We start from the raw sequence: 11,215 nt of genomic DNA on the forward strand, positions 1-11,215 counted from the left end.
TGCTTGACTTCAGGAGAACAGTGACCCAGTGGTTTTCAAAGGTGGTTGCAGGAAGAGATGTCAAGTTTACAAGGATAAAGTGTAGAAGTTACCTTTTAGATCTCAGGCTGTTTGGTGACTGAACATAAAACAAGAAGTGATGTTCTGATCAGTTTACTGTGAGCCTGATTTATTTGTTTCTGGTGCAGCTGACGCTATAGGAGGAGGAAACTCTTAGCCGGACTGAATTCAGCACCTATTTCTCCTGAAGAATAGGAATACATAGTTTGTCTTAAAATAGTAAGGGATTCCTTTGATCTAAATTGTTGATGAACATTTGAATTATAAATACTTAAGCTACAGATGATCTGTTCTATGTGCAGCAAAACTGAGATTTTTAGTGCTGGTGGCAACAAGTCAAAGTGCAAGAGCTTCTCAAAATTTAGGACAGAGGCTTTTTTAGTGTATGAGTTCAGAACTTTTATATCTTCTTAATAATACTGATCTTGAGGTTACTATTCTGATGTCTGTGCAGAAGAATGATATTTTAAGATGTCCTAGAGCATTTGGGTGGAGCTGGCAGAGACAGCTGGGACTCTAATGGCTTCTTGAATAAAAAGAAGGAGAACAGCTAAGATATTTTACCTAATCACACATGTTATTTAAATACAGTAATCCCACGCCTAAGATCTAGGAACAAAATAGAATTTGTTTCTGTGGCTTTAAATGCAAGTTTAATTTGTTGCTACCATTTTCAAACCTCAGGAGTTTTAAACAGCCACCACAGCTTCTCCTTTGATGTGTAGAGCACTACACATGTTGTCCTTGCACTGTAGATATTCCTCTCTACCCACCTTCTCTGAATTCCCAGGCTGGGTACTGAGACATTCTCGCTGCTGCATTTCAGTCCTTATATTGTCATTATAAAAAGACAGTAACATGTTTTTCTTTGTTTTCCTATCTTAGCAAGAACCATGCCTATACTGATGAGTGTGTTGTAAGCACTATTGCTGTGCTTGAAGTATGCTTCCAGTAATTGTTACATGTTGTTGATCGTATAGATGGTTACTGGAAGTTAGTGTGTTTACATCTGTCAAAATGATTGCTCAATGTTTTTCATAAATAATCTAAAATATTTTGCTTAATCTGTTCTTAGGTTAGTGACACTGGAGAATAGTCCATGTCTTACACCAGAGCTCCTGAGAATATTTCAGAACATGTCTTCCCTCCTTGGTAAGTCTTTTACTAATAGAATTTTCAGGGGTTTTTTTGCTATTGCTTGTTTGTACATTAAGTAATGCTGATGTGGCTGCAAGTACTAAGGGAGCTTGCAAAATTGTAATTATCAAAAATTGAGGAACAGGTTTTATTATCTGACTTTGTCATCTTCTTTGATACTTATTGTCTCTTTGCTCTATTTCTCTATTTTTAATAAATTAAAGGTGCTTGTACCCAAAAGATAAGACAAATTTCAGTTTATAATTTCAGTTTATAATTTCAGAGATTATTCTAAGAAGTTCCTGAAATTTAACACCAGATGTGCTGAGTTTTATTGATATTGACTATATCAAACAGTTGCCTGTTCTGCCTACAACCAGAATGCAATTACTAGCTTTCCATAATTCGGTTAATAACAATGTGGGATGTTTTCAAACTATCTTAATATGTCTATAAGCATTGTGGTCAAGCAGTACTGAAAATAAAAACAGTAGTTTTGCCTGAGTTGTTGACAAACTGTAAATCTAGTAATGAGAATTAGGACTCTGTGCTTAGGAAATACTGATATTTCAGGTGCTTTTGCTTTATAATTAAAGGGAGTATAAAAATTTTGTTCTTTAATTTTATTGTGTTAATATGTTCGTGTTTAATTAATCTTTAGCTGTGCTTTTATAGGTTGTGTAGCTAATATAGCAAATGAATTAATTTCTTCAGAGCTGTATTTGTAAAGGTAGTGGCAAAAAGCAGATTACTGGACCTGGACGAAGTCCTCTGATCCCTAACAAAACCCAAAGGAGCACATTAATTAAGAAAATATGTGTTTAATTCAGGAAAACCTGGCAAGAGAATTGATGCGCAATTAGCTTTTAAGTATAATCAGTTGAACATGATACCTTTCTAGAAAAATGCTTTTACTAAACATTGAGCTTTATGCACAGATGAATGGCTGAAATTCTGTCATTTCCATTACATGAGTCTTACCTGGTTTTGCCCTCTGATCTGAAATATGATTTTTGCTACGCATATTTTCTACCTTTATATCAGTTATCAAAGAATCACAGAATGGAAAGTTATGGAAAACTTAATAGCACTTCATGTTTATGTGTCCATTTACTTAGAATTTGAATATTTGGATCAGTGTCTGAAACTTTAAATGTCCAGTAAGAAAAAAACTCACAAACTGCAGACCTCTAAGGAGGTCTGCCGTGTATAATGCTAATAATTTGATAGTAAAGCTAACTGTATTAGAATCTTTTGATGAGGATATTGGATGGATAGATGAAAAATAAAACCTTTTCAAGTCAAGATAGGTAAATATTCAAAATGAGTGATAACAAGACATACCCTATCCATGCACTGACATATGAAAGTAGTCACAAATGCAAAGCTGTCCCGGGGCCATGTCAAATAGAGGAACATTAATATTCTATTTAATGGGTGGAAAAAAAAGGAAAACTGCTGAAACTCCCTAGAACTTTACAGATGGTTTTAAGACAAGCCCTTTGAGGTTGTTTTGGTCTTTTGTCTTGTTTTTAGATAATGATGGCTATAGACTTTCTGCACTGGTATCAACGTCCATGTGAAACTTTGAAACCTTTTGTTTTGCCATGAGTTCTGCACATAGATGTTCTGGCGTGATTTTTTTTATTTTTGAAAACAGTCATAAAGATAGTGCCTGAAGACATGTCTTTTTTCTCTCTTCAAACTGCTGCTCTCTATCTTCTCTTCTGTGTATCTATCTCTTAAATGGGTATGCTTTCCTTACTGAAAGGTGTGCTTTACACTCAAGGTGTGCCCTAAAGGTCACCAGGTTTCAGCTCAATGCCATTTGTCATGGCATCTGGCTCAGAAGAGCAGAACTGCAATCTTCGTTTCATTCCTTCTGCTCAGCATTTACTGACTCAAATGTGAGAGAGATTATTTATCAGTAATTGTAGGTCTCTTAAATATGTGTTTCATTTGTGCTCTCTTTAATATCTTCTTAACCCACTATCACATTCAAAACTTGACCTTTTCTTTTATAATTTTTTTTATTAATAGTGCCTTTTGAGGTCACAGGATTTCTTTTGCTTCCGTTTGAGTACATGAGAGCTGTTGTCATCCCACTTCTATATTGTCTCTGGTGGGGAGAGAGAACCTGATTGGTACTGGATCTAAGATAACTTTTTTCTACTTGTTGGAGTCTGGCACTGTAAGCTGTGAGAAGAAAAAGACTTTTAAAAGCTAATCACTTTGGTTGTACTTCAGTTTGGTCATCAGGTTGTGAATTGTGATTTCTATTTTTTCTAGAGCTGAGTTCAGAAAACCTCAAAAATTGCTTTAAGATCATCAATGCTTATATTTTCTTATCATCATCTGAATTTTTACAGGTATGGTATCATTATGTAAAAATTCATATTATCTTCTCAGTTCCCTACTGACAAACTGTTTTTTCTCTCATCTTGGAAAATATCATACACACGTTTATACTCTTACTCATGTATATAAAAACATATTACTGTTCTATTGTTAGGTCTTTATGGTGCATGGTGGACACTCAAATCAGATTTGAAAAAGAAGATTATTTAGAATTAATGCTTTATGGATTGATTTAGTGCTTTGGTATCTGAAAAGTGGGGTAGTAACAGTTACTCTAATTATCCTACTGGATTAAAATTATGATCATAAATTCTAACAAGAGTTGAACTAGAAATATTATGCCTTGTTCTCATACTTTCTTCATTAGAAAATTCTTTGAGATTTAAAAAATCCTGCAATGTTAAAAAACCCACAAAATACTTAGATTAGATTTTAATTAGTTCAGAAATGATGAGCATTTTAGCAGATAGGATCTTTGAAGAGAAGCTGAGTCTTCATAAAACATGTTTGCATAATACCTTCTTCTTCATTTTATTTCAGATGTATGCTACTGACTTATGCCGGTCATTTTGTGAACTTTTGAAGGACATAACTACTGAAGGTCAAGTTCAAGTTTTAAAGGTGCAGTATAATAAAAATAATACCCCGATACTCAGCTCTGTACATGTAAAGTTTTCAAGTAGGATGAATTTAGAACATGTAGGAGAAAACAACATATTTAGCAAACTTTGATACTGGAGTCATTGGTGGTTTAAGCTACTTATTTAAAGTCTGTGCATGTGTAATAGGTCTTAGAGCAAGCTTTCCTGTCTGCATTGAATGTTGCATGTATGTGATCTCAGTGAAATTCCTTTGTATAGCATACTTGCATATGTACCATGACATAGAGTTCAAACAGTCTTTGCCTTTGGCGTGAGTGCAATTGTAATGGTCAGAATAGAGTTGGTAGAGGTTTTTCAAAGTACTAAAAACCCCTTATATTCACACAAACTTCAAATGGTATTACGAAAGAAATGTGGAATTTATAAACTTTACAAATATTAAGAATGATACTTTGAATGTGTCTTTTGAAGAATTTCAGGAAGTAAATTTGGAATATGGAGTGAAAGATAGTTTCACTGAAAGATTAGTAGCAGTAATGTATTACTACTTATGTTTCCAGTAGGTGCATGACAGGGGGCTCTGTGTTGCTTATAAAAACTTGGACTTAAATTCAGATAATTGTAGATGCAATGGAGGGAATAAATTGGATCCCTTCTGCCTCTTTGGTGGGTCATACAACTGCTTGCAGGATCCTAGGACAGAAAATAACAGAGGTTGATAGACCTCCCTGTTTGTATTTTCTGCTGTGAGGAGCTTAAGGACTTTAGTTCTGAAATTTAAAATGTCAAGTTCAGTCTGTCAGTAATATTTAGAGTCTATAGCTGGGCAAATGTTTTATGCAGGAGCTTTTAGTCAGATCTCTAAAATGGAATGATGGAATCATTTATTCACTTGAGTCCCAGAGTGGCGTTGCATTATCTGCAAAGTTTGTGTAGTATACTTGGAACATCTTCCTACTATGCCACGTTGATTCCAGAGGGATAACCGAGCTATACTCCTTGCAAATATTTTTACAAAAAATAGAACATTTTATCAGGCTTCACTATGCTAACTTATTGCATGAAAAACCTCTAAGATAAATATTGGGAACAGAAACACCCAGGGCTGTTCTCTGAAATAGTTTCCTACAAGCAGCTTTGGCTGGATTGAAAATAGACTTTAGAAATATAAATCAATAAGGTTGAAAAATACTAATTTGGACTGATAAGACAATTTATTGCCAGATTACTGAGGCTTGATGTGACTTGGTTTTTTAATTATCTGAGATGGACAGTATAAAGTTTGAAAAGACTGTGCAAGGAACAAATGAGTTAGCCAAAACTTCCAGTACCCAGAAAGATGAGTGATGGAAAAGTTATGTTTGCCTCTGTATATAATATACCTCTTTTATACTTCCATGTATTAAAGGTTTACAAAATTGAGTGCCACTGTAAAAGGTCAGGTGCTTAATATCTCTCTCAAGGCAAGAAATAGAGGGTATTAAATGAAGCTAGTAGGAAGAAAGTTCAAAAAGCAAAAAAAATATTTAGGGGGGATTGGACAAGAGCATGGAAGAGTAGTTCCTTGTGGAAGTTCCTCTGAGATAGAAGTAAGTGGAGACTTAAGAGTGTTTGAGGGAGGTACCTTTATTGTACCTTTATATGCTTTATACACATCAGTGTGTGTATATATGTGTGTGGTCTTTGTCTTTATTAGAAGTGGGTGTGAGCAGCTATCAGCCCCGTATTCTCACAGCCTCTTCTCTTCATCTTACTACAAGGGAAGAGCCCAAACATCTGGGCAAAATTAAAACTGAAGAACACAAGATTAAAAATTACTTTAGGGAACAGCTCAGTGGGGGGGTGGAAGTGGAAGTTAAGAGTACCCCAGGGTACCCAGAATAGTACCTCTGAGAGCACATCTGCAAAGAGATGGTAGGTCCTTATCAGTGGTTCTTCAAAAAAGTGATGAGACAAATGTATGGAAATGAGCCTTCAACCTGCTGCTTTTCCTGGAACCTTAACAGGGACCTTCCTTCCAACTACCTCATCAGCTTTGCCAGGGCTGTGGGGAGGCTCGCAAGGTGCTTAGAAGGGATTTCATTGTCATCTCAATTTTCATCAGGTCCATTTATGCAGATTCAGGTTTGCAGAGTACTTTACTAGAATATACCTTCAGCAGTCCTAGGGTTTGCTGGTATTTAATGACAAACATCCTGCAAGCACTTTATATATGTACACGAGTATACATGGCACTAAAGCTTCAGTTAAGATTTATGAATGTACCTTACTAATTGTCTAATTTGCTTTTGTCCTTAAGGTTGTAGAAAATGTCCTAAAAGTAAACCCTGTATTGGGTCCCCAAATGTTTCAACCCCTTCTGCCATCAGTATTCAGGGGGATTATAGATGGGGAGGTAAGAATTACTTTAACTACTCTCTACTTTTCCTTTTTGAACGTGAAAGGCCGTTATCTGGGTCAGTTTTTTCATATTGACATTGTATTTTCTCTTGTTTTAAGAGCATATGATAGATTTTTGACAACTATATTAAAAGTCTGTAAAAGTAACATAGTAGCACAAGATATAAACCAACATATCCATCACTTGTTTTGTCATGTAGTGTTTGTTTTAATAAAATAGAACAAATTTTATTCTGTGGTTCTACTGTTCCTTCACTATTAACACTTAAAAGATGCTGTAACTCTATGCCTAGTTTAATCCCTTGAAGGTGTTGGAGTTTTTGTTGGTTTTTTTTTTAAAAACACACACTACTCCTTCTTAAATGTGCCTGAACCAGAGAAAAACAAACTGGACAAGGAGAAGATTGAGTTGACCTTCTTTTTCTAATTGACATATCTAATATGAAGAGCTGAAGAATGTGTAAGACAGAAGATTTTTTAAGATTTCATTGGCTTAGGTGTCTTTATTTCTCCATTTTCTCTCTTTGTCTTCAACAAACTCCCATGTTGGATGAAAAAGAGAAAAGTCCAATATGCTTTAACTGTGTTGAATTTTGCAGTAGTAGCAGGAGAAAAATTGAAGTATTTTAATCAGCAGAATCAGTGGGTGGAATTCTTCATGCTTTTTGACTTTTTTAATCAAAACCTTTGCTTTTTTCCAGAATTGAAGACTTTCAAATATCAATATTTGGCTCCCATAATTATTGAGTTAAATAAGATTTCCAAATTTAAGCCAAGTAATACTATGTAGCAGTGTACTTTTTGCTGTACCAAGCACAAAGATAGAGAGTGGATTATTAAAATGTCTTCTGATTTAAGAGTAATAAATTCATTGTACCCCATTGAAAATATATTAATCTGGGTTAGCTGTTATATTCTTACAGTTATGTAACAATACAGTTATATTGTTACAAGCTGAATTTAGTACAAAACTCTATAGCTTCTTTTAAAAGTAATAACAAAAGATAATTAACGAACTTATTAATTTATCCAGTTAATTTTGAAACACCTGAAAATTATAGGCAAATGTATTATAGCTTCTCTCTGAAATAAGTAACAACTTCAGAAATACTAAGCATTTCCTAATGTTACTGAAATTGTAAGCAGTAATTTTGAACCCTAATCAACTTCAAAAGTAATTTTTTAGCAGTATAATATACTGTTTGTTCCTTAAGGTACAGGTTTTTAAATTTAAAGTAAAATCACTTTGCAAGCTGACTCGGCTGTTTGGAATTGAGAAATCCTGGTAAAGATAGTTTTCTTAGTCTTCTGAGGGGCTCTTAAATTACAATTTATAATTTAAAATTTAATAAAAGATATAAGGAATGCATGCAAGTATATTCCATGTATTGCTGCTTTGTGTCAAATATTTTTCTTTTAGTTAAACTAAGCACTCTTTATTTTGGTTTTTTTTTGTTACAGAGATACCCAGTGGTGATGTCTACTTATCTGGGGATCATGGGTAGAGTTCTACTACAAAATGCAAGGTTTTTTTCATTACTTCTGAGCCAGATGGCATGTGAATTGGGTCAGGAGGTAAGGTTTATTGTCCTTTTGGGGTTTTTGTGTCTTGCTTTCTTTTGATTGAAAGGAGCTTTTCCTTCTGTCTTCCATGGTTGTTCCTCCACACTTCACCTTGAAAAGGGGCCCTTGCCCCTTCTTTGCTCCTTTCCCTGAACATCCCGTAACAATTTTTACATATTCCCACAATTACCTTAAAGCATCCCACACTTATCCATGTAGACCCCTTAAGTTTGCATGCTCTTGGAGGGCAAGAGTCTCTCTTTATGCTGTCTTGATGGGTCTTGCACCGTGGATAATGGTTTAACCATTCTCCCCTGAGTTTTTGGGTTGTCAGGTTCAATGTGCTACAGTTTCACTGATGAGATTACTGAGGTTCTTTTGCTATGAGTGTTCTGTGTCTTTAAGTGGAATTTTAGTAATTTTCTTATCCTTGAGTATAATACAGTTTTCAAAAGGTAAAAACAAGTTTGTTTTTTTTTTTAAATTTATCACCAGTGTAGGTAAAACAGAGTAAGTACACATGCTTTGTATATATTAAACTGTTAGGGGAAAACTGTTTGAGTAATTCACGACTCTGAATCAGTGCCCTGTCCGTGAATTAAGTGCATTTCTAACTTGTAGGTTACAATATTAATGTATGGGGGTTCTGGGCCTGGAAGCACTGTCATAGAAAATTTAAAAAATAACTGTTGTTTGCTATTTCTGTCAGCTATACATAGCTGTGTGGTGTATTATGTATACATAACTGTATTCCAAGACTGAACAATGTATTCAGTTGGTAGAAAAATTACAAGGAAATATTTTCTGAATAGCCTGACACACTCCATAAATAAAAAGAAATGTTCTGTTTCCCATTGCAGTTGGACCAGATTCTTGGTAACATGATTGAAATGTGGGTTGATCGGATGGATAACATCACTCAGCCGGAAAGAAGAAAACTTTCTGCTTTGGCATTGCTTTCTCTTCTGCCATCATTGAATGGGTAAGCAAATATATAGTGTGTTAAATAAGAATGCTTCAAAGGCCCTTGAGATAGTTTTTAAACTATTTCAAAATTCTGCAGCTATATATTTCAATATAAGGAGTTTTATTTACTCTTTTTTTCCCAAGAGAAACTTAAAAAGAATTTCCGTGCTACATTATGTTACCCTTTTATTTGACTTCATAGTAACCTTTCTTCTATATCGTGGAAGGTGTGCTTTAGTAAAAGGGAGAAACCAGCACTGCAGATTTTATTGTCCATTCTCATATTAACATTGAACTATCTGCTTCTCTCCTCTATGGTTAAGTAGTTGATTTAGTTGGCATGTTAGTATTTGGGTGTCCCTTACAGAGAACAATAGTCAGTTTTCTTTCCTGTTGTAGGTGACCTGAACTTTCATCCTGGTTTTCCCCTTTTTAACATTAAATGGAAGAGTTGCTGTGAAAGACTGTGAAATAGTTTTTGTGCTATAGATTTCTATAGCAAGAAGCTTTTATGATTGTCCTTTTAGTACCCATCGTCATTGCTGAATATACATACAAAATGAAAGTATTAAATGAAAATGCTGAATAGTGTTACACTGATTCCTAACTTGTCACTACTAGAATTCATTTATAACATGTTTAGGTGAGAGTTCAGTCCACAGTTACCTTCAGATTACTCTTATCTGTTTGACACTCAGGAAGACAAGACTGCATGAGTTTACACTTAGTCTGCTGGATTTCCTGAAAAGTCTCAAGTATTGTCTATTGGGAATTTAGGTGTTGCTCACAAATCCTAAAGCTATGTTAGTATCTATAAAGCTGTATAATATATAGTCTCTACCTAAAAAAAATCAGGGAACTCTTAATGTGTAAAACTTAAAAGCTTCATTGTTTTTAATATCCACAGACGCTTCCCTTTTTTGTCCTGGATCACCAGGATAACCATGTAGCTAAAGCTGAATCAAACAGCTGCTTTATAAGAAAGGGGCTTTTTCCCCAGTAAACGTAACAATGTTATGTTGCTTATGAGTATATTGGAAATGTCTTTAAAGAGGTTTTAGCTAAAATTTAAGATGCTGAACTACGTCTGTCTTCCTGTGAAGTTTCTTTTAAAGGGAGGAAGGAAAAAAGGAATTTCTTTAGATAACCATGTTATTTTGAACTACTTTCAACTGCTCCAGATTTCCTGCTGCAAAAGCCAATTGTTTCTGACAGTCCTTAACATAATAAAACTTTTTGCACATGACAGCTTTATTTTTCAGACACTCAAATCATTGAAGTAAGCTGCTTCTCAAATAAAAAGCCTCTCTTTAGTGGACATGTTTGTCAGAACTATGAAAATTTCACTTATGCAGTTGATAGACTGCTAAACATACCTTCAGACAATGTGTGAAACTGATTCTGTCAAGTGATTGTTTCTTTTACTAGAACAATGTGAGTCACTCAGGTTTTGCCGCATCACAGAGATTATATTACACATGCTTGCTGCATCCTATATCTGAAACTTCTGTTAAAAGCAAGTTTTGAAAAGCAAGCTTCTTCTGTAAGTCTGTTTGCAGAGTTAAAGCAAAAACATTCTAAATATAGTATAGTATTTAAACAAAATGTTTTGTTTAATATAAACAATGTTTTCAAAAAAACTAAAGCAATTTTTTTCTTTTGGAATGCCTCAGTAACCAGGTTCCTGATTAGATATTGCTTTGGATAGCCAAAGTCATTTCAAGATTTCTCAGCTGCAGAGACAGAACAGAATTTTGTCTTCTGAGAATGGCTGATAGGCTGTCTCGGAAGGCCAAGGTGAGGGTGAGATTCTTGCTTCATCTTGCTGCTGTATGATGGTCAGGGTTGGTACCAGTAATAAGCTCAGATTTTCAAGATTCTGCTGTAAGGGAAACAGGCATCTGCACTATGTCTAGCACTGTTTGAGGATTTTTTTCCTTTTGCCAGTTGCTTCCTCTAACTTATAGGCGAAGCATCAGTTTATTTTAGAGGAATGGGAGGGAGTAGACAAAAGTACTGGGGGAAAAATGAAGATAACATGTATTGTCATCCTTCCATCTGAGTTGTTTTATGGATAAAATGTTGTGGAAAGTATTAAACAGTGACCTTTTTTATTCTCCCTCTAAACT

The 11,215-nt window shown here is 34.8% G+C and overlaps 1 protein-coding gene across 3 annotated transcripts in view; it reads left to right on the forward strand.

The window, feature by feature from the left end:
- Positions 1-11,215, forward strand: part of IPO11 (importin 11) — a 77,208-nt gene that overhangs the window by 40,253 nt on the left and 25,740 nt on the right. For 2 of the 3 annotated variants that reach the window (XM_064642378.1, XM_064642377.1), the window contains 6 exons: positions 1,136-1,212; positions 3,487-3,566; positions 4,096-4,176; positions 6,457-6,552; positions 8,019-8,132; positions 8,981-9,102. In XM_064642378.1, the coding sequence (XP_064498448.1) occupies positions 1,136-1,212; positions 3,487-3,566; positions 4,096-4,176; positions 6,457-6,552; positions 8,019-8,132; positions 8,981-9,102 (570 nt within the window). Of the gene's footprint in view, positions 1-1,135; positions 1,213-3,486; positions 3,567-4,095; positions 4,177-6,456; positions 6,553-8,018; positions 8,133-8,980; positions 9,103-10,759; positions 10,884-11,215 lie in introns of all 3 variants that reach the window. The other variant, XR_010426855.1, reaches the window with a different exon arrangement.

This window comes from Pseudopipra pipra, chromosome Z (assembly GCF_036250125.1).
Source record: "Pseudopipra pipra isolate bDixPip1 chromosome Z, bDixPip1.hap1, whole genome shotgun sequence".
In the NCBI taxonomy this organism is placed as follows: Eukaryota; Metazoa; Chordata; class Aves; order Passeriformes; family Pipridae; genus Pseudopipra; species Pseudopipra pipra.